Genomic DNA, 23,737 nt, shown 5'->3' with positions numbered 1-23,737 from the left:
GACGAGAGCTGGGAGTTGTTTATTTTATCTGTTTATTATTTTCTTATCCTGTTCTCACTGTCTCTCCTATAAAAAGTGCCAAGCCTCTGTTCATGGTGTGAGTTGTTCTCAGCAGCTCACCCGTGTTCACGTTAAAGCATAAAAAGTAACCTTGTCTCATTGTGTCTTTATTTCTCCTGGGTTTTTTACAGAGTTTTCCCCCAACAATATCTATATCACTAAAGCACTTCTGGATGGATGCAAACTGCATTTCGTTGCCCTGTACCTGTGCATGTGCAATGACAATAAAGTTGAATTCTATTCTATTCTATTCTATTCTATTCAATGAGGAAGAGGAGTTCAAATGAGAGGAGGAAGAGGAGCAGGCCAACGAGGAAGAGGAGGCCAACATGGGAGAGGAGAAGGTCCAGGAGGGAGAGCAAGACAACCTCGCACCATCATTACGGACGAGATGCGAGCAACAGTCATTGACCATGTCATTGTCCATGGCATGACAATGGCTGAAGCAGGACTAAGAGTCCGTCCAAACCTGAGTAGGTTCACCGTGGCCACCATTATCAGGGCATTCAGACAACACAACAGGTATTGTACTCGATTGCTTTCTTTGTCACAAAACAGTTTTACAAACCTGTGAAAGTAGTCTATTGGTTTCAAATCAGTTGTGACTGTATTGTAACACATGTCAATTGACAACACGTTTCTTTCTTTAGAGTTGAAAGAATGCCACATAGAGGTGGGAGGGTTGCCATATTTACAGCAGCACAAGAAACCCTCATTGTGGATATGGTTTGTGGGAACAACCTCATCAGACTCCCTGACATCAGAGACAAAGTCATTGCCGATAATGTCAACTTTGAGAGCACTGACGATGTCAGCTTGGCCACAATAGACCGAGTTCTCCGGTGCAAAAAGACGCGGATGAAACAGGTCTATAGGGTTCCCTTTAAGCGCAACACTGCGCGACACAAAGACCTATGTTACGAGTATGTGCAAGTAAGTATACATCCATGGTCACAGTGCAGTTAGTGGACATACTGTGTTGCTCAGTGGCCTACATTACTTCTGGACAATACTGTGCTACCTGATTGACTGTTGTTCTGAACACCTGTGCACTTTCACATTTTCACAGAGGATATTACAGTTGGATGCGATGACCAGACCTCATGAGTACCTCTTCCTGGATGAGGCTGGCTTCAACCTGCAGAAACGAAGGCAAAGAGGCCATAACATCATTGGCCAAAGAGCCATCACTGAGGTCCCTGGCCAATGGGGGGGTAATATTACCCTTTGTGTGGCCATGGGTTCGGAGGGGCTTGTCCACCGGTATGCTGTCCTTGGGTCTTACAACATCAAACGTCTCCTTACCTTCCTAGAGGAGCTAAAAGGCATCCTCCTGGACTGCCAACAACACCATCCTGGGCCCGCACATCACATTTATGTGATCATTTGGGACAATGTCCGCTTCCACAGAACAAACCAAATCAGAGAGGTTCACCACCAACAGTGACCACTTTTTAAACGTCTGTCTGCCACCCTACTCCCCTTTCCTGAACCCTATAGAGGAGTTCTTCTCATCGTGGAGATGGAAGGTTTATGACAGACAACCATACACAAGAGAGAACCTCCTAAGGACAAGGGAGCTGGCCTGTGTTGACATCCCAGCGGAGGCCTTCCAAGGATGGATTCGCCATTCCAGGGCGTTTTTCCCGCGGTGCCTGGCAAGAGACAATATAGCCTGCGATGTGGCCCGATGCAGCTCAGCGACATGATGCCACACAGTGATTGTGGTGTGTGTGTGGTGTGAATAACGTAAATAAAAAAAACTTCACACCCTGATCATGTTTTCACGAGTGCTGTTGTGTGCAATAGATTCTGTTTTTGCATTGGGTACATACATGCAGGATTTTCTATAGATTTATACTCTTCATATGAAACTCACAAAAAGATCTATGACGATCCGTTACTGTATGGTTTCTAAAAATATGCATTCACAGTTATGAAACAAAGAACTTTCTCACAAATTGAGCATTGTGTTTTCAATTGTTTTGCTGTAGTGTTTAATGATGTGTATAGTGTTTACATTTTTGAAAGCTTCGAGCTGCTCTTTTGGTGTGAAAGTTTGAGTTTTGCAGTGGGAAGGTGTGGTTGTGTTTATGTAGCTTTATAAAAGGGTGTTGTGTTTAGACATAGGGGAACATGGTGGAAACGTTTGTGAAATGTGTTTTAGCATTTGAGAAAAACTGTAACTTCTAGTGCATTGTTTAGGTCCCACTCGCAAATGCACAGTTCAGATGGTCCAAACAGTCCTATATCAAAGAAAAAAAGAAACCAGAAACTGCACCATGTTTAGTCAAAGTGAGAACTGAACAAGAAATAACCTAATGATTTTTAACTCATTGTAAACTATAAAGCTTGACAACCCATTCACATGAAACATATACAAATACATCTTCATTTGGAGGCACATAGAAGCGTACATCATAGTATTCTACCTAAAATCACTGGCTTATTCCAAATACCTTGTGTGGCCCCCTGCTTGGTCTGACTGAGCAGAACAAAAGAACTTCCTGTTTGCCGTCCAAAGCAAATAAAGCAAATATAGTTCCCTTACAGATCTTTCATGGTATCACAGTCCTGGGTCCGTGACCCAGTGTTTATGTATTCAGACAGTTTGAATCTGGTTTAAGTAATATTCTTTGTGGTTTTCTGTTTTATGATATATTTGCACTTTCTGGTCTTTAGGTTGTTTCCATGACTCCCCTGTGTTCCACGTTCCATGTTTGCCAGCCTTGTGTGTTTAAGTCTCGTCTTCTCATTCAGTGTTCCCTTTCTGTGGCCCAATCAGTTGTGTTCCCATGTCTGTTTCTCCCCCAGTCCCAGTGTCAAGCCTGCATGTCTTAATCTTTGTCTCCATGGTTATCGTACGTCCTGTTTTATTTTGACAGTCTCTCATCCACTGTTTAGTATGTTCAGCTTTGCTTCGACCCCGTCTTGTTATGTCTGATTAGTTCCAGCTGTGTTCCCTCCTGTTTCCCATACTCTCATTACCCTGTGCTTATTTTAGCCCTTTGTCTTGCTCTGCTTGTTGTCCGTGTTGCTGTGTGTTTCCCTGTGCTCCTCATGTTCCTGGCTGCTCCTAGTCCTCTGTTCTCATTTCTTAATTCCATGTTTCTAGTTTAGGTTTTGTTTTCTTGTTTGTAGCGTTCAAGTTTTTTGTACAGCAATAAAGCTGCCTCTTGTACTTTATCCCTTCGATTTTTGAGTCTTGCATTCGGCTCCTACTCCTGCCTGCCACACAGCTATCCATGACAGAACGACACGACCACAACATGAACTCAGCGGACTCAAATCACCCCGGGAGGGACAGAGATCTGGTCCACTTCTAGAGTCTTGTGAGGCACATTGCCCACACCTCGGGGCATTCATGGACTGTCAGTTGGCATCTTCTGGAAGAACCCTCATCTGCGGCAGGTTAAATTACTCTGGACCACCGAAGGTATCCTTTCCTGCATCTACTGGGAGCTCAGCCGAGCCGTCTCAGACTTCTGTGTCAGCTGGGAGCTCAGCTGAGCCGACCCAGCCTATTGCAGACTCCACACTGTCGCCTGAGCCTGCAGGTTTCCATCTGCCTGAGCCTGAGGAACACCCATCATCTGTTCACAAATTTAAACTCTAGGGTCCCTGTTTGCCCGAATCTGGGAAGCATCTGGAAGAGGCTGTGTGCCACGCGCAGCCCCCTGTGCCCCTGCACTGCCCCAGCCAGCTAAGTCTCCACAACAATTGGTACTGTTTCCACAAAAGGTCTCTACACCATACTGTCCTGCTCCACCAGAGCCAGAGGTCTGCACTCTGCCCGGTGCTCACTGCATTACCAGGTCCTGAGTAGGGATGGGTATCGTTTAGGTTTTATCCGATACCGGTGCCAAACCGGTACTTTTGAAACGGTGCCGGTGCTTAAACGGTGCTCGAACCGGTGCTCGAACCGGTGCTTAAAGAATGGAAAACATAAACTTTGTCCTAAAACCTCTTATGTTTAGCTGGGGGGGGGGGGTTTGTAAAAAGATAAAGTTAGCCTTTTCTGCAGCTATAGGGCACATATGGTATCACTCTATCAAACAAGAAGACATCCGCATGTAACTATGACGATGTTTGCTAGTTCACCTTACATGCATTAATTTAATAACATGGTTAGCCTACTCAACATAAATTACACACGAACAACATTAAGCTACTCATCCAGAGAAGACCGTCTGCTGCTGCCTTTATCATCCGTCATCATTTCTGCTACACTGGCAGGGCTTGGGCCAGGACTCTCTTCTTCGGATTCTTGGGCGATGTTGCTAACTCCGGGTCCGATAACAGGCACCACTCCCGCAGTAGATGTGCCTGGTGCTCGGTCTTGCAGCAAGCTATCAAATGCAGTGCATTTCTCGGCTTTTAAAAAACGCTATGCATCGCCAGGTGTTTCATCAGATTCGAGGTGTTACCTCATTTGCACAGAATCACCTTAAAGCACTTGTTGCAGGCTGCTGAGTTTGCATCTTTTGCTGTGAAGTACAGCCAGACTTTTGACCGCTTCGCCTTGGGCATTTTTAATCTGTTTTGCTGCTCTAAAAGAACGTACATACCTGGGCCCGCCTACTATCCTTGGAAAGGTAAAATGATTGGCTAGAATCCAAACAATCCAAAGAATCGAAATGTGCGCTGCTTTTCGGTCTAGTTAATACCGTTTATGTCATAATGGCACCGGATACTGGTACCCATCCCTAGTCCTGACCCAGAGGTCTGGGCTCCACCCGAGTCGGTAGCCAATGCACTGCCAAGTCCTGCTTCGCCAAAACCCAGTCCTGCTCAATCAAGGGTCTCCATCCTCATCGATGTCAGCCTCCAGCAAAGCCACCTAAGGGTCTCTGTCAATGGCCATCTGCCAGGCCACAACAGTGCAGGCCATCTTCCAAGCCACCTTATAGTTTCCGTCTCTGTCTTCTCCATTGTCAGCCTCCGGTCCCGTGAGCTGAGGATCTTCGCCATCATTGTCAGCCTCCAGATCTGCTCCGTCTTCATCACTGGCCTCTCAGTCGGCCTCCCGGTGAGCCTCCTGATGTGCTCCATCTTTGTCACTGGCCTCCCGTTCAACCCCCTGAACTTTTTCATCTCTGCAGCTGGCCACACGGCCATGAATTGGTAGTGAATGTGTGGTGTGTTGGGTTCTGCGTACTAGTCATGACCAAAAGATTTTAGTCAGATTTCCTTCTGATTCTGCTTTAGTGCCACATATAGGACTCAATTATTGCGGACAAGTTGCTCTTTTAGTTGCAAGAAAATTCAGAGTCCTCGTTAATTGCAGTAGATAGTCAGACCCAATTTAGTCAGCAGGTCACAGCCCAGTAGGTTGAGTGGGCAATCTGGTGCATACAGAAACTGATGTTCAAATTTTGATCTCCACAAGTCACATCAAATGGTTTTGTGAAATACTGATATTGTGGTTCCCCTGAGTATCCAACTTTCAGTGAAGCTGTTGTGGGTCAGTCGTTTCATTGAGTTGATGGAAAAATGGCTGTCCCTGTGTCAGCTATCAACACAAGTGTCTCATTATCTATTGTGTAGTTCACCACTGGCTGGGGGTGGGTGGTATGGGCAGAAATCTGTGCCATCAGAAACTGAATTTGAATAAGTTAAATTTGAATTTGAATTGCTCAGATTGAATCTGAATTGTAACTTGAATAAATGCTTTTGAAAACTGAATTTGAATTAGTCTAATTTGAAATTGAATTTCTGGTTTGAAAATGATCATCACTAAATTGAAATTGCATTTTATATTTTGAAAATGAATTGATTTGCTTTGAAACGGCATTTTATCCTTTAAAAAGTCAGCTCTCGAATAATTTCAGTTTCACTTCTCACCATTCAGTTTCAGTTCTACAATTCAATTTCAGTTCCAAAATTCAGTTTTTTGGAACTTACATTCGGTTCCGGTTCAAGCGCAGATTAATAGAACTACGTTTTACTAGCGGACCGAAAGTGTTACTGACGGGAATCTACAGCGTCTTGAGCTGAATTAAGACTTCAGAAGTCATTCGTCATGTCGAATGACCAGCGGATAAATTCTCAGGTTGGTAATAAATGTATTACATGTATAAGAACAAGCGTCATGTTAACAAATGATAGCCGTAAGGTAACTTTTATGCTTATTGTAGCTGCTAGCTCAAAACGCTAATTTAGCATAGTTTGCCCTGAATTCAGCTTTGACAAACAAATATGATCGACTGTTTCTAGAATTCCAAAGTTGTCATCTTGGACCCTCTCAGAGTACCCCCTCTGTATGCTTGCAGAGACCCCTACAGTAGGGAAACATGCAAAACGGTGCCCAAACCTTTGTATTTTAGCTTTATTTATGTCTTACACAGCATCCCAACTCTTTAGCTGACTTAATAACTTTAGCTAAAGTGAATAGTTAGTCTAATTCATTAGTGCAGCATTACTGGATCATCTCTGTTTGAATCAATCAGAATCAGAATACTTTATTGATCCCTGGGGGAAATTATTTTTTGTTACAGTGCTCCATTATAACCAACATTAAGACAAGACAGACAATACACTAACTAAGAATAGTACAATATATACATATATATACATACATACATAAGTCACTCATAAATAAATAGCTGGAAAAGAAACATGTGTAGTTGTAACAGTAAACAGTGTGTTAAGTGGATGCGTTGTACAGGGAGATGGCCACAGGCAGGAAAGATTTCCTGTGTCGTTCAGTGGTTCTTTTGGGTAATCTCAGTCTCTCACTGAACGTGCTCCTGTGACTGACCAGCATGTCATGGAGTGGGTGGGATGTGTTATCCAACATTGTCTTTATCTTGGACAGAATCCGCCTCTCCGACACCACCTTGAGGGAGTCCAGCTCCATCCCCACAACATTGCTGGCCTTACGGATCAGTTTATTGAGTCTGTTGGCATCTGCGACCCTCAGCCTGCTCCCCCAGCATGCAACAGCATAGAGGATCGCACTGGCCACAACAGACTCATAGAAAATCCTCAGCATTTTCTGGCATATGTTGAAGGACCTCAGTCGCCTCAAAAAATAGAGACGACTCTGGCCCTTCCTGTAAAGTGCTGTGGTGTTTTTAGCCCAGTCCAGTTTATTGTCAATGTGTACTCCAAGGTATTTATAGTCCTCCACAATGTCAACACTGACCCCCTGGATTGAAACAGGGGTCAAGTGTTTCCTGGTCTTCCTGAAGTCCACGATCAGTTCCTTGGTCTTTGCCACGTTGAGCTGCAGATGATTCTGCTCACACCACGTGACAAAGGAGTCGACCACAGCCCGGTACTCTGTCTCATCATCCCTGCTGATGCATCCAACCACCGCAGAGTCATCAGAAAACTTCTGAAGATGGCAGGTCTCTGTGCAGTGGCTGAAGTCTGTGGTGTAGAGGGTGAAGAGGAAGGGGGAGAGGACAGTCCCCTGTGGTGCCCCTGTGTTGCTGATCACCTTGTCAGACACACACTGTGGGAGACGTACATATTGTGGTCTTCCTGTCAGGTAATCAACAATCCAGGACACCAGAGAAGCATCCACCTGCATCACTGCTAACTTATCACCCAGGAGGGTCGGCCTGATGGTGTTGAAAGCACTGGAAAAGTCAAAAAACATGACCCTCACAGTGCTTGCCGGCTGGTCCAGATGGGTGTAGACACGATTGAGCAGGTAGATGATGGCGTCCTCAGTTCCGAGACGAGGCTGATAAGCGAACTGAAGGGGATCCAGATGTGGTCTTACTATGGGTCGCAGCTGGTCCAGGATGAGCCTTTCCAGGGTCTTCATGATGTGGGAGGTCAGTGCCACGGGCCTGTAATCCTGGGGGCCACTGGGACGTGGCGTCTTTGGTACAGGGACGAGGCATGATGTCTTCCACATCACCGGGACCCTCTGCAGACTCAGACTCAGCATAAACAGTTTATGAAAGACTCCACATAGCTGGGAGGCACAGGTCTTGGTTTGGGCACCGTTTTGCATGTTTCCCTACTGTAGGGGTCTCTGCAAGCATACAGAGGGGGTACTCTGAGAGGGTCCAAGATGACAACTTTGGAATTCTAGAAACAGTCGATCATATTTGTTTGTCAAAGCTGAATTCAGGGCAAACTACGCTAAATTAGCGTTTTGAGCTAGCAGCTACAATAAGCATAAAAGTTACCTTACGGCTATCATTTGTTAACATGACGCTTGTTCTTATACATGTAATACATTTATTACCAACCTGAGAATTTATCCGCTGGTCATTCGACATGACGAATGACTTCTGAAGTCTTAATTCAGCTCAAGACGCTGTAGATTCCCGTCAGTAACACTTTCGGTCCGCTAGTAAAACGTAGTTCTATTAATCTGCGCTTGAACCGGAACCGGATGTAAGTTCCAAAAAACTGAATTTTGGAACTGAAATTGAATTGTAGAACTGAAACTGAATGGTGAGAAGTGAAACTGAAATTATTCGAGAGCTGAATTTTTAAAGGATAAAATGCCGTTTCAAAGCAAATCAATTCATTTTCAAAATATAAAATGCAATTTCAATTTAGTGATGATCATTTTCAAACCAGAAATTCAATTTCAAATTAGACTAATTCAAATTCAGTTTTCAAAAGCATTTATTCAAGTTACAATTCAGATTCAATCTGAGCAATTCAAATTCAAATTTAACTTATTCAAATTCAGTTTCTGATGGCACAGATTTCTGCCCATATGGGTGGTGTCATTTGGCCTGCACTGAATTGGTTCTTGCACTCTCACAAGAACCGATAATACTGTTAACACAACTTCAACTCTTCATAGCTCTGCAAAGCTAGCATGCTAACGCTAAGCTAGCCAAGAACCCGGAGTGACGTTAAAGTGAAGTAAATGCTTACCCCAGCCCAACACAGTGCTAAAGTGGGCCGTCATTTGGGATAAAGTCAGCTGCTGATGAACTTCAACAGGTAAGAGAATGTTGAGAAGTCAGGCTGCAGTCCATTTCTACCCGTTCATGTTTCTACAGTAGAATCATTGTGGTGATCACTTTAAAGTCTGTTTGTGCTGGTGTACAACTTTGATTTTGGTGCTGTTGACTTTGTGTTCATAACTAAACACTGTAGCGATTGTTAAAGGTTATTTTACTGTGACAGGTTAACTATCTCTGTGGACTGTTGTTGTTTCTTTAAGAGACATGTTTGGTTGTGCTGCAGAAAAAGTGAGTGACTGTGTGCAGGAAGGGGACGGGGTTCTTGCTGTTGTTATTGTTTGGAGCTGGAGAGTGAGGACGCTCCTCGGGGTTAATGGCTTGTTTTCCTTTACCTATACAATAAATCGTGGTGAGATCAAAACCTCTGGTGCTTGAGAGCATATGTGAATGGTAAATGGTAAATGGCCTGTATTTGTATAGCGCTTTACTAGTCCCTAAGGACCCCAAAGCGCTTTACACATCCAGTCATCCACCCATCCACACACACATTCACACACTAGTGATGGCAAGCTACATTGTAGCCTCAGCCACCCTGGGGCGCACTGACAGTGGCGAGGCTGCCGGACACTGGCGCCACCGGGCCCTCTGACCACCACCAGTACGCAACGGGTCAAGGGTCTTGCCCAAGGACACAACGACCGAGACTGTTGGAGCCGGTGCTCGAACCGGCAACCTTCCGATTACAAGACAAACTGCCAACTGTTGAGCCACGATCACCCCTAATGTTAGAATACTAAGAGAAAGATCACGTCTGTCCTAATTAGGATAGATATTTTTTGCTGGTGTGTGGGGCTGTAGCCTGTAGGTTTATATTGTTAAATAGTAATTACGAGACAGTGTGTTTCAGATCATTTAACAGAGTAACATGAGAGCAATGTAACAAGAAATATAATGAATCTCTTTCTTCTGGGTGTAATTAAGTAGCGTACTTCATTGCTTTTAAGAAAAGTGTTCTGTGTAATATTTGCAATAATTACTTTTTTGAGTAATGACCCTTAGTAACACTGATCACAACAAAGAGGGGAAAGACCTCCAACATGCCCAAACATTTGGCTACGCAGCACATAATTAACTTGCATGTACTTGAATGTAATGTCTTTGATATGCTGATATGCCCTCAAAGTGCTTTACAATTCCACTATTCATTCACTCTCACATTCATACACTGATGGAGGCAAGCTACAGTTGTAGCCACAGCTGCCCTGGGGAAGACTGACAGAAGCGAGGCTGCCATATCGCGCCATCGGCCCCTCTGGCCATCACCAGTTGGCTGTAAGTGAAGTGTCTTGCCCAAGGACACAACGACCGAGACTGTTTATTGATAGCATATTGTGGTATGGAGACGACTGTTTATAATATTTGTAGTTATACTCAAAAGGTCTCACCAAGTCCTGATTTAATTCAATTTATGCTATGTTATCAGTGTTTGCAATGATAGAATGGCTCTGGTGTCATATCAATGTATTTTCTCAGTGTTTGCTGATATCAAACTGTGGTATGAGGACCACTGTTGGTAATCTTTGAAGTGATATTCAGAAGGTCTATCTTATAAAGAGACACACACAACAGCTCTGAGCCACCCACAAACCTCTAAAGAGCGTTCCTGCCTTTTTAAAAGTTTTCTTAATAAATGGAGCTTGCCTCCAAAATAAACTAACCTCTCTTTATTCTCTTAAATAATTGGTCTTCACTATGTTCCTATATAGTAGTATATTTTTTCATTAGTATAATATGAAATAAATTCTACATGTGTCAAGTTGTGTGCCAATATTTGCTGTGTAGTAGAACCGAGACATTAGTCATTAGAAAAATTTATTTGAAATAATATTAAAATTCTCAAACAGAAAAAGATTAAACATAAATATATAAAATATAACTATTTACAGAGAGACAGGAATAAAAAGGACCTAGATTAAAGTGGAAGAGCCTCAGGGAGAAGGATGAGAAAAATAAGAACATTGTTTCTGCCCTGGAGAGCCTGCTGCCTCATCAGAAAACTACTGATTGCTAGGGTCCAATGTTTCCAAATTTTAACACAGCTGTGCTGTTTTCAAAAACTAATTTATAAATTTGAAATTTCACTAATACTCTCGTCTGAGGCGGCATTGCTCTCCAGAGCAGGAACAAGGTTGAGGAGGAAATACTCTGTTGGAGACTGGCGTGGCCTCTTCAGGGACTCCAGGATGGCCAGCTCCACCACCGATGGACCGTCCTGGGATCCGTCCCTTGTCCACCTCGGAGCTGTCCTCCTCTGTGGGCCTGTAAAACAAAGCACAAAACAACACAAAGAAATGAGAAGGCTGCTACTAGATTTTCATTTTCAACATTGAAAAAAAAACAGGATATAATCAGATTGGTTGTAGATATTTAGTAAAGGTAATCAAAAGGGAATCCAACTGAGTAAAAAGCTATCAGTGCTGTACATCTGTTGCTACAATTACATACCTGTGAGTGCAGCAGCAGGAGCAGAGGGACCAGGGACTGGGGAGCCAGGAGAAGCAACAGGGGATGGCTCTGTTGCAGAATCCGTTGGCTCTGTCAAGACAATATTAAATGTTAACAGGTTGAAAATAATAGATAGAGAAATAGAGAAAATATATACAGTGGTCCCTCATTTATTGCAGCAGGGGTTCTCAGAATAACTAGCCCCTCGCCACTCACTTTATATACTTTTTTTCACACACATGAACATTACTCACAGTTCTCACAAGTTGATTCTCAAAGTACAAACCTTTGTAGATTTCAAAATGTAAAAGTAAAATGGTAAATGGCCTGTATTTGTATAGCACTTTACTAGTCCCTAAGGACCCCAAAGCGCTTTACACAGCCAGTCATCCACCCATTCACACACTGGTGATGGCAAGCTACATTGTAGCCACAGCCACCCTGGGGCGCACTGACAGAGGCGAGGCTGTCAGACACTGGCGCCACCACCAGGGCTCGAACTGGCAACCTTCCGATTACGAGGCAAACTCCAAACTCTTGAGCCACGATCGCCGCATTTTATCTTCGTCTGCGTGCCACTTTTGTGCGCCTTTTCCCCTCCCAGTGCAGGTGTCTATTTCCAAATGAGGGTTATGAGTTATGGGTGTTTTTGTGCTGTTTTTTCTATTGGACTTGATGGTTATCAAAACCAAACATGATAAATTTGGCAAGCACAGGAGAAACGACACGGAGGAGATTTGTCAATCAGGCTGGAGAATAGGGATGGGTATTGATAAGATTTTCACGATCCTGATTCCATTTTCGATTCTGTTTAACGATTCGATTCTTTATCGATTCTCTTATCGATTCTTTTTTTAAAAAGGAGAACACTAAGGTCGATTAGCTTAGAACTTTGTTTTATATGTTCTCCTTGAACAAGATAGAAATTTAGGAGTAACATGGCCTTACAAACCCAGCAGTGAGATCTTAAGAGATCCAGCCTACGGCTCTTCAATGGGGTGTCAGAGGGTCCCCAGGAAAAATTTCCTAATTTTTCCAGCAATTTCCTAATGTTGTAAACCTGCTCAACATTTGGCAATAAAACCCTTTCTGATTCTGATTCTGAAAAAAAATTGTAAATGTAAAATAATAAAATAAATATTCTTCTGCAGCAATAACAAAGTATAACATAAATTATTCTGTAGCAATTACACGGGAATATCCAGTAATGTCCCTGCCTACAATTAAACACATTCACTTACCGAAAATTGGGGGCATCTGCTGTGGCAAATGGGTGCAAGCCTTTTACCACAAACTTAGTGACTGCTCGGTGACATTCGTCTATCCTGGCCTGAAAGGAGACGCTACCGGTAGACTGTAGAGCTGGGCGATATGAGATTTTTTCATATCACGATATGTTTTTTTCATTTCAGGCGATAACGATATATATCACGATATAAGCCAAATAACTATATTTGTAAGATTTAAATGTGCCGTTGCTCACAAGTAAAATGTGAAATAATCAGCAGCTTGTTTTTATTTAAATATTTATTTCCCATAATAAGTTCAACAGGGGAGATGTACTTAAGGAACATGAGACTTTTTCAGATAAATAAAGGCAAATATTGCAAACTACACAAAAGGCAGCCGCTAAAGCGTTTAAGTTTCAAAATAGAACAAACGAAACAGACTACTAAATTGTCAATTCCACTTAGAAACAAAATATTAATTCTAAAAATAAATCTTAGTTTGTTTTACAGAAGAACAGACAAAACTGACTAACTTTTGTCAATATCAAATAAACTGAGAACTAAAAGGAAATTCTCAATCTCTCCTTGTTGTATAGCTGAGCTTTTCAAACAGTTTTAACAGTTACTTTAGTCTGACAAAAGCCGAATGACGAATTAGCGCTTCCAGTCAGAGACTGAGGCTACGTCCACACAGACACGGGTATTTTTGAAAACGGAGATTTTCCGTTTTCGTTTTAAAAAATAATCCCGTCCACACATAAAGGCAGAAATGAAGGAAAACGCTGCTATGAACATGCCAAAGCAGCAGGTGGAGCTAGATTCCTAACCGTGCAGAAATGTTGGCCAATCAGAAGTCTAGAAGCCTCGTGGGAAAAAGTAAACAAAGCTGGGGCATAGAAGCAGAACCGAGTCGTATGTGTGGAGGAACAGTAACTGTGTGTATATGTAAGCATTTAAACACTGCAGAGAGTAGAATTAACAGTAACAGTATTGTAGAAATTCATTTCACCGAAACAATAACGTGGCGCACAGTGTGACGCATGCACCAGTTTATTGTATTTCCAGACTTGCTTTCGGCACAATTTACAGTGCACGCTACTCTGTTTTTTGTCAGACTTGAAATAGCCGAAATACCTTCACACTACGGAACTTCTATGGCTCTTCCGTTCGACAATCTCTCCGGCATTGGAACCATCATCTGTTTTCTCTTCGGTCACGCTCGGTTGATTTTTCTAGTCGGCACACTCATTTCCTCCATTATGCGCTGGCTCCATTACCCGCTGGCTGCTTCCCAAACAAACACACGTGCGGCTTGGCACTTGTGCTGTACGTAACAAGTCACGCGACGTGACGCTGCGGCTGTGATTGGTTCGGCTCTGCGCTACTTAATTTGGATTGGCTGACCTTTTTTTTTTTTTTTTCTTTTTTTAAGAGGACAAGAGCGGCGAGGTCTATCGCGATAGCTTAATTTCTCTATCGAGTAAAAGTTATATCGCGATACATATCGTTATCGTTTTATCGCCCAGCTCTAGTAGACTGCAGCGAGAACTGGCAGCATCTGAGCCAGCCAGACTCTGTCTGTCTCTCTCATCATGGTCACCTAAATGCACAGTAATAGCAGGTTTTGTAATAAGGCAGATCGCGCTAACATAATATGCACTGTTAGTTGATTATTTACCTGCCGAATTAACGGGAGAAGACGTGCAAACGTTACCGCTGCTGCTGGGTTGAGATTCACGAGTCTGGAGCGGAATTAAAAACATGACATTCATTTAAGGTCATCGTGTGTTTTGTGAGCAAATGCTTTTGCATATTCGTAGTGTTTCCTCCCTTAAATGAAATATCTACTTTGCAAGTATTGCAAGTTGCCCTGTTGTCATCCGTTCTGGTAAAGTATAACCAAACTTTTGAGCGTTTGAGCCGCCATGTTTCCTGCCAGGTAAATGACGCTCCGCAACGTGGTGACGTCATTCGGGGCGACTGGAATCGATAAGGGAATTGTTTGCAAAAATGGCAAACAATTCCAAGGAACTGAAACAGTGGGAACTGGTTCTCAACAAGAACCAGTTTTCGATACCCATCCCTACTGCAGGATGCAATACGCATTGTTGAAAGTTGTACAGTACAATAACAAAATCTGCGAAAAAGCGAGGCAGTGAAGGATGAACAGTGGGACCACTGTATACTGTTTATTAATAAACAATAACATATATTTCTATATGACAACATGCATAAATTAACTGCCTACATTAATTCATTGTAAACATACCTTCTGACTGGGTCTCCCCTGCTGCCTCTTCGGGCTGTCCCTGATCCTCGGGGGGGGAAGTTCTCCGCGGTCCCCACCATATTGCTGCTAGTCTCCCGCGGGGTGAGGAAGGAGTCCAGAAACCCCATGACCGCAAAAAACTTCCATCTCCTCCCCGATCCTGCTGCAGACCCACTCCTCTTCTTTCTCCTGCGGGTTTCCTCTAATTAAACACATTATCTTGTTACCGGAAAGGTATTTGTACATCAGTGGGAAAATAGCAGGACAGTAGGTGGGCTTGCTAGCTTTTGTGCGGCTTCCCTGGGTCAGTCAAAAATTTCAAAAGAGAAATGAATGAACTTACCAGGTTGCCCGATCTCTTCACATATCTTCCACCAAGCTCGGTCCTTTTTATTCCTGTCTCGGTACAGAAAGCAGCTGGTGTCGTACAGCTCCGGGTGGTTTGCTATGGCGTTGATTAGCCTTTCCTCCATATTAAATGAAGAATGAAGGGCTTTGGCTGGATCTGCCCCTCTGAACTAGGTCAGAGCATCACGTCACCAGGCTCCTGATTGGTTGTTGCGGCGCGACTTGACGCTGGAGTTCAGATTTTTCCAACTCGAGCGGTTGACGCGATACGCGCGAATGCACAAAATGCACCACACAAACTGACGTGCATATTTTTATTCGCGCGTCACTCGCGCTACTTGGACGCGCAACTGATGCGTTTTCGTGACGCAAATCTGCTTCTGAATTTTCGCGGGACCCCCAGTCGCGCGGCATCGCGCTTCTCCATTGACTTTACATGTAAACCTGACACTCTGGTCGCGTCTACCGCGTTCGGTGTGAACACACCGTAAGAAATCAAATTGATAATTGACTTTGAAAATGGGATTCAAATCAGTAAATTTGTAGCAATTCCCATCCCTAGACATATTGGAAACTAATTTGATCTCTTAAATCTGTTTTCACATAGAATGTCAAATGAGAATGTAAAGAAATGATTAAAATTAATAATTATGCTTTGTAATGTTCATTGACCAGCATCAAATACACTATTACATTACAGTCTTTCACAAAAACACACACAATAACCGTATACGTGATGTTTTAAGAGCAAAAAATTATAGCATAAATTGTGACATTGTACCACTGAATATAATGACCTAAACACTGGAAATTAGATTTTAAATACTTTCTACTTGTAACTATATTACTCCAGCACAATTGTGTTCACAATAACATGTTCACATATTGTTTTTAGCATTTTTATACATTACATTTTAAATAGTCTCACTTTTCAACACCAATTATAAAATGTTATATTATTATTATGAGACATGAAACATTGTTTTGTTTGCCATATTTTGGATTATTTTACATGAAATTTTCTATGTTTTCAGCTTTTTAAAACCCCCCACAAAGGATGATTGGGTACTGCCAAGGTTCAAATCTGAATGCTGTTTATTTCTTTGCAGAAATTTAAAATTGCATTTTAACTTTAATAACTTCTGAATAATTTTTTTGTTAATGTTGAACGTTAAAGTTAATGTCCTTTATGGTAAACGCTAACATGTGTTAAAAGACTCATCAAAGGTAATGTATTTTTTCATGAAACAGAAGAGGATGGATGGCTGGAATGGAATGGAAAGATAGATAGATGTTGTGCACTGCCTTGGAAGTTTGGAGTGGAGCAGATGTTGTGATGGGCCAACTCACAGTTTTTTTTCCTCCAGAAGTCAACCACCATCTCTTTTGTCTTGCAGAAATTCAGAAATAAGTGTTTCTTTCGGACCATTCTACAAACTTGCTCACCAGATCCCTGTACTCAAACTCCTTCCCACCCCTAATGCGCCCAACCACTATTGTCATCAGAAGATTTCTGCAAGTGGCATATTCCACTGTTGTACTGGAAATCTCACTTAGTGTCATGGCTGAGGAGGCGAGCCGTGTGGTGTGGAGGAAGGAGGACCCAAGATGCAAGCAGTGGATGAAAATGCTAGTGAAGTTTATTTACAAGGTGGTGTAGTGGCAAACGAGCAGTGGGGCATGACAAAATAACTGAAGACACCTAAAGTGGGAGAACTAAAATAACAGACCTGGGAGCATACGACAAAGGGATGAGAGGCAGAGAGAGGCAGACGAAGAGCAGGACACCGAGGGACACAGAGTAACATAGACGAACCGGCAACAGGCAGGAGAACACACAGGGCTTAAATACACACACCAGTAATCGGGGGATGAGAGACAGGAGGGCAACACAGCTAGGAGAAATCAGAGCTGACGGGACAGGGGAAACGTAAACTGAACACACTCACATGAGACGGAGACCTTCACAATAAAACAGGAAACTCACAGACACAGAACCAGACAAGACACAGAACTAAACAGGCAGATTCACAAGCAGACAGTGTGGCACCATGGACAGACGGAGGGAACACAGAGAAGTGGGAGCAGGCAGGCAAAGAACAGAAACCTAACAAATGGCAATTCACAACAGAATACATACAACAAAAGCATAAAACACTGAGTCGGACCATGAGTCGGACCATGACACTTAGCAGAAATGGCTGGGTGGTATATAGGGTACTGAAATTATTATTATTTTTTTTTTTTTAAACATGTTTCTCGCTATGCCACCAGTATCATCCAGGTGAGAGTGACAGCAGCACAGAAAATGAATAATTGTACGCTTCCATTTACTTATTTATTTTTATTTATTTTTTAGTTAGGGCACCCTTGCATATGTGCACTTACAGGTATAAACACATTTATATTTAACCATGTTGTTTGTCATGGACAGTATGTTCATGTTCAGACTGGGTGTAGGACATTCCTCCCAATCACCCCACTGTTATTGACCAAGAAAAGTCCCCCAGTATAATAATGGAGCCCCGAAGTGGGGTGACTTTCACCAGCTTACCAAGAACTCCAAGAATACTGGGTCCCCGCAATAGCGACCCTGAGCCTGCTCACTATCACTCACATCCAGCTTTAAGGACACTAGTACATATAACATGATTCAATTCAGCAGGTAGAGTGAGTACAATTAGTGAGTACAGCATGTGTTGTACTCAAGTGTTCTTAGTGCAAGTGTTTTGTATGAGTTACAACCTTCTGTCCATTGACCTGATATGTTTAGGCATTTTTCTGTAAGTAGTCTCCCAGGATTATTGTTTCCTTTGCATATGTTTCTTTGTCCTTTGTTACTGGAAGACTGACTGTGATTCTATTACCAGCAAATTACATATTACAGTATGTGAGCTAACACACTTGGTTAGACCTCGCTCTTGTACAGACTGGCGAGAGTTTCTTTTCCACCCCTTGAAGAGTACCCAGTATGTAGAGTCTACACTTTGAGTTTACACTTTGGGTGGTTGTTACTGGGGATTTATGCTTTAGCAGGAAAACTAACATCATAGCTACTACTAACTGCAAATCACTCAGAAACCCTACTGTGTAATCTGATTACCAGATAGCAATTGGCCTGTTCAGTACTCCTGATTCCTCCTGTGCTTTTTAAACTTTTTTTCACCAATGTTTTTGTGGTGGGGCGTGGTCTGCGGGGCCGTGCGGACGCACCTGCACGGCATCCGCAATCACGCCCGCCGTGTTAAAACACGGGGACTCAGGGGTTGGTGATGGTGTGGTGTGACGTGAATCAAATAAAGTTGGCTCTGAACGTCGCTCCGTGGTCCCGCCGTGCCTTATTCATACCACATTGGTGCCGAAACCCAGGAGGCGGCATGGCGGGTACCTACCAGAGCCAGGAAAGGAAAGAGCTGGCCGAGATGGTGGCCGAAATAGCGGCCACCCAGCGGAAGCAGGCGGTGGAGGTGCATCGCCAACAGGAAGAGCTGCGGAAGGAGAGCGAACGCCACCTGGGGAAGATGGCAGAGCTGGCAGCGCTGCTCTGGGCCTGGGCGCCACCCCCACAAGTGCGTCCCGAGGACAGTGAAGCGGTGGAGGAGCCGTGTGGGTCACCTCGGCAGCCGGAGGTGGTGGACGAGCCACGCGGGGGTCCGAGCCTGCCGGAGGAGGAGGAGCAGCCGGGTGAAGGGCTGCTCCTGCCGGGAGCGGTGGAGGAGCCGCTCCAATCCGAGGACGAGGCGGGCGAGGGTCTACACCTGCCGGAGGCAGAGGAGTCGCTCCACCCAGAGGTGGGCGAGGGGCTGTGCCGGCTGGGGGCGGAGGCGCAGTGCGGGGAGCCGCTCCAAACGGGAGTGGCGGAGGCGGTGGCGGAGCAGCTGTGCGGGGAGACGGAGGTCCCTGCTCCAGGGCAGCCTGTGCAGCCGGAGTTGGAGGCAGAGGAGCGGGACAGCCCCGCTAGGCCGGGGATCGGCGGGCTGGCTAGTCCAGCCTCGCTGCCACCAGTCGATTCTGCGCGCCTGACGTCTGCCCAGCCGCCTGTGTGCAGGAGCGCACGGCCATGCCTGTGGGGCCGTGTCCGCTTGCTACGCGGCCGACCTCCGGACCAGCTTCGCCGTTGCCGCTGGATGCGCGGGCGGCCACCAGAACGGACGCTTCCCCGTCGCTTGGTCAGGGGCTGGGGCGCCGATGTGTAGGGGCCGAGTCTCGCCCCAGTTCGCGGGGGGGGAGTAGGTTCGGCCAGATTGCTCCCCGGCCTCAATCGGGCGATGGGGGTATGTGGTGGGGCGTGGTCTGCGGGGCCGTGCGGACGCACCTGCACGGCATCCGCAATCACGCCCGCCGTGTTAAAACACGGGGACTCAGGGGTTGGTGGTGGTGTGGTGTGACGTGAATCAAATAAAGTTGGCTCTGAACGTCGCTCCGTGGTCCCGCCGTGCCTTATTCATGCCACAGTTTTTTAATTTATTAGTGAGAGAATACAAATTTTCTCATCAATATAAAGAATACGACTCGTAGTCTCAACTTAAGGACTCAAAGAATTCCTGCTTATAAAACACCAGCACATGACCACGAGGAGCAGCTCAAAAGGTGGCATGTTAATGTCTTCACTCAGAGAACCAATGTTAAAGTGTAACCACATGGTCTTTCACTTTTATTAGCCCTGTGTTCCCTCTGTAATCAAACCATGTGATTATATTGCTATAAGTAGAATTTACTCAATCGGGTCACTACACAATGATTCAGTTTATTTGCCACAAAAAATAACATTTCTGGATTCTACCAGTTTAGTCAGTCCTTTACATTATATTTACATTTTGGTTGGACATTCTTTGAAACACTAATCAAAGGCGGCCCATATCCACATAGAAGCTGGAAGAAGAGACGTTGGAAGGCTTCCTGACATATTCTCATAGCAGAAAATTATCTATTTAAACAGTCATTAAAATGTATTTCTGTAGTTATATAGTAGCTTTACTGAATCTCACTTTGAAAAAAAAACAAAAACAAGCATATGTCATGCTGCAATGCATATTTCTCAGAAAGGCAACCCTTACATTTGGCTAAAGATAAATGTGATTAGTTATCACTATCACCTCACAGCATAAAGGTCCCTACTTTGAATCTAATCTTTCACCTTTCCATGCTTTCCCTGTTTGTGCATGACTTGTCAACAGGCTTTATTTTATTTTATTTTATTTTATTTATGATAAACTCCTAAGCTTTCACGTTCATAAACTGACCATAGTTGTGAATAAGTATCTGTATGTCTCTCTGTGTTGGTCTTAACAGTAACAATTACAGTTGCTTAAGAAATTACAAATCACAAATCTTTGCTACAGGATGTGTTTTCAAATCAATCACACACTGCCCCGTGAAGTGTGACATTTGTAATTTGGGTTCTATTTGGAAGTACTTAAACATACTTGAACATTTTTATTTTATTTTATATGCATTCCTTAAATAAACAAAGGGGTAAAAATATTTATGCCAAATTTATTCTTACTTTTTAAATTTGACTTTTCTATTTTTGTAGTGTGTTGTGATTCTTCCCTTTAACTTTTTTAGAGATTCTTTGATTTCTTGTGTCTGAAGAACATATATGATAGGGTTCAGCATTGGAGGAAAGACTGATGTCAGAGACAGGTTTATGATTCTGGCATTTGGCTCTATGTTTAAACGTAGAGTGATTAATATTGGGAGGAAATAGATTGCCACTAATGAAAGATGAGCTGTGCAGGTTTTAAAGCCCTTCGTTCTTTCTCGAACTGTGGCTACCTTAGCTAAAGCATAGCCTATACTCAGATAACTCAACAAAACAAACAAAAGAGGAATCCAAAGAATAAGAGCTGGCAAAATCCAAGCAGTTATATCGCTGGGTGTATAATCATTGCATGCAAGCCGGTATATCTGACCATGGTCACAAAAAAAGCTTTTAATAACGACTGACTCACAGAGGGAAAGCCTTGTAAGAAGGCCAGTTGCAATAAGTACAACAATAATGACAAACACCCAGAAGGAGGCAATTAAACAGAACATGAACTTTTGAGTCACCTTCAGTTGATAATGCAGTGGGTAAACGATCGCCATAACTCTGTCATATGACAGTGCAACCAGATTTAGAGCTTGCATCGAAAGGAATACATAGCAGAAAAACAGGAATGTCAAGCAGTCATTATAGGAAATGTGAGGGTGATTAAACAAAAAGATATCGAGAACCTTTGGCACCATGGCAGAGTTACCTAACAGATCAACCAATGCAAGATTGAAAACTGCAATATATTTCGGTGTTCTTAGATTGTGATCCAAATATATTGCGGCCATGACAGCTGTGTTTGCCAGGACAGAAATAATATAAACAAAAAACAGAAAGGCATAATAATATTTTATATTAGGAATGCCAATAAATCCACTTATAATGAAAAATGCAGGACGCAAAAAAGTGATATTTTTTCCAAGTGCAGAGTTGAAAAGATCCATTGGCAAAAAATCTTAGAGTCTTATATTGCCTAAGCTGTGATAATGCAGACAGCAGTACTGCACATCATGATTCTGTTATGCAAACTGGAGTACCCCAGATGATGAAGTTCTAGCTGGTCCCCTCAGTGTTTATATTTATCAAACCAATAGCTACTCTGGTTTGATAGCTGGTGTGTGTGTGTGTGTGTGTGTGTGTGTGTGTGTGTGTGTGTGTTATCAGTGGGGGTGAGGTGGGTGGGTGGTGGGAGGTAGTTTCACATGTTGCTTTTTTCCTTTGTTGTTTGATATAGGTTTTTAAATGTTCAGCATTTTTCAATAATTCAAAATTTATACTGTGCCAATATGTTACAAAGTGAGAGGTCTGAACTGCCAGAACAGTTTAAAACCTGGACTCTTGCTCTATGTAGCAATGCTGTTGCACTACTTGTCACAATGACTCTGTGTGGCAGGCAGTGTATGGGCCCTAATGCAGGACTTGGATGCAGAACTAAACTCAAAAGTCATCTTTATTGCTGGAACCTTTCAAAAAACAAAGTAAAGCTGGGTTAAAGTTGGGCCCAAGTCAATTTCACTCACATTTGTGGAGGAATGTGGAGAGACAGTATCAATTGCTGCAGTTGGGGAGCAGTCTCTGCAGGCGGTGAGATGTGCAGAGACAGAATATCCAGGGTGAGCCACACCCTGGATATTCTGGGACAGCAAATGCCTCCAACAAGCTCAAGCGTGAAACCTCTGATGAACAGGTAGGCATCTTCGAAGCAGTAGTTCTTTCACTAGGCTGAAGTGATACACCATTATTGGGAAGTGGGAAGGAAAAACTCCCTTTTAACAGGAAAAAATCCTCAGACAGAAGGGAAGGTCAGCCATCTGCTGCGACTGGCTGGAGGTGAGCAGAGGAACAGTAGACAAAACCAGACTGTAGAAGCAAGCCAGAGATGAATAATAACCAATGATTAAATGCAAAGTTGTGTATAAACAGTCAGTCAAAAAAGATGAGGAAAAAGAAATAGTGCATCTCAGGAACCCCCCCAGAAGCCCAGGACTTTTAAGGGTGGATATCAAGGTCACCCACTCCCATTCTATGATATGGTACCATGAGGCCTTTAAGATAAGATGGGTTCAGATTTGTCATGGTCTGGGTGGTTACCTGCAGGTCTCCAACAGCGGCTCCTCCTCCTTTAGGCAGAGATTGGTTGCTCCTCCCTGGCTGACCACCTGTGGGCAATTATTCCGGCAGCATATAAGACCTGCGCACTCAACCGTTCATCGTCTGAGTATCTGCTATCCCCATGTTAGTCAAGTGGAGTGTGATTGCTTTGTCCAGAACCCGTGTGACGACTTACCTGTTTTTCTTGTCCTCAGAGGTAGCTCCTGGAGTGGAGGTCTCGCCTCCACCTCATCCACCAGGATCGCCGATTGTCTGCTGGATCCCGTTGACTGTGCCCTCTCCTCTCATTACAGTGCCCCGGCCACTTCATAGCCCAGTTTCCACCTCTCCACTGCCTCAGCTGTTCAGCTGCACCCTAGAGTTGTCTAGGTCACCCTTAGTTAACTTAGTTTTTCTGCGCGCCTCTAGTGTGGTGGCGTCGTGTTGTTTTGCTGGTGTTTAACTGTGGGGGGAAATAAACCTTCTGTTCACTTACCGTCTCGCTTCCGGTTTGGTTTCTGCACTTGTGTCCATCTCTGTTACCTCGCGCCGTTCGGCCGTGACAGTATACTCAGGACAGTTTTATGGACACAGCAGACCCAACCCGTGTAGCGATAAGTAAGCAGGGGGCTATCATCGGTAGTCACGAACAGACGCTGCAGTATCTCCTAGCCCAAGTACACACGCTTACAGACGAGCAGGTTAAAATGCAATCCGACATCCAGTCCCTTCAACCCTCGGCGGAGTCAGAACCCGCCGCCAGTAGTTCACCTCAGCCCGTGGCAGATCCCGAGCCCCAGCGAGCTTACCTGTT

At 43.9% G+C, this 23,737-nt stretch overlaps 2 protein-coding genes across 2 annotated transcripts; one reads left to right on the top strand and one right to left on the bottom strand.

Moving 5' to 3' along the window:
- Window positions 1-92: 92 nt before the first annotated feature.
- LOC146700284 (uncharacterized) lies at window positions 93-1,507 on the top strand. The gene is made up of 4 exons (XM_085471296.1): window positions 93-97; window positions 334-582; window positions 711-993; window positions 1,130-1,507. The coding sequence occupies exons 1-4, from the start codon at window positions 93-95 to the stop codon at window positions 1,505-1,507; spliced, it is 915 nt and encodes a 304-aa protein (XP_085327422.1).
- A 19,291-nt stretch (window positions 1,508-20,798) lies between these two features.
- Window positions 20,799-21,776, bottom strand: LOC146700283 (olfactory receptor 1500-like). Its single transcript, XM_085471295.1, has one exon. It carries the CDS (start codon window positions 21,774-21,776, stop codon window positions 20,799-20,801), a length of 978 nt encoding a protein of 325 aa, XP_085327421.1.
- Window positions 21,777-23,737: the final 1,961 nt, after the last annotated feature.

This window comes from Copadichromis virginalis, linkage group LG10 (genome assembly GCF_057382275.1).
Source record: "Copadichromis virginalis isolate Kocher_CV1m ecotype Utaka linkage group LG10, C_Virginalis_male_GT1.1, whole genome shotgun sequence".
NCBI lineage: Eukaryota > Metazoa > Chordata > Actinopteri > Cichliformes > Cichlidae > Copadichromis > Copadichromis virginalis.
The sequence above is the reverse complement of the archived record's forward strand: the minus strand, read 5'-3'. Positions and strand labels throughout refer to the sequence as shown.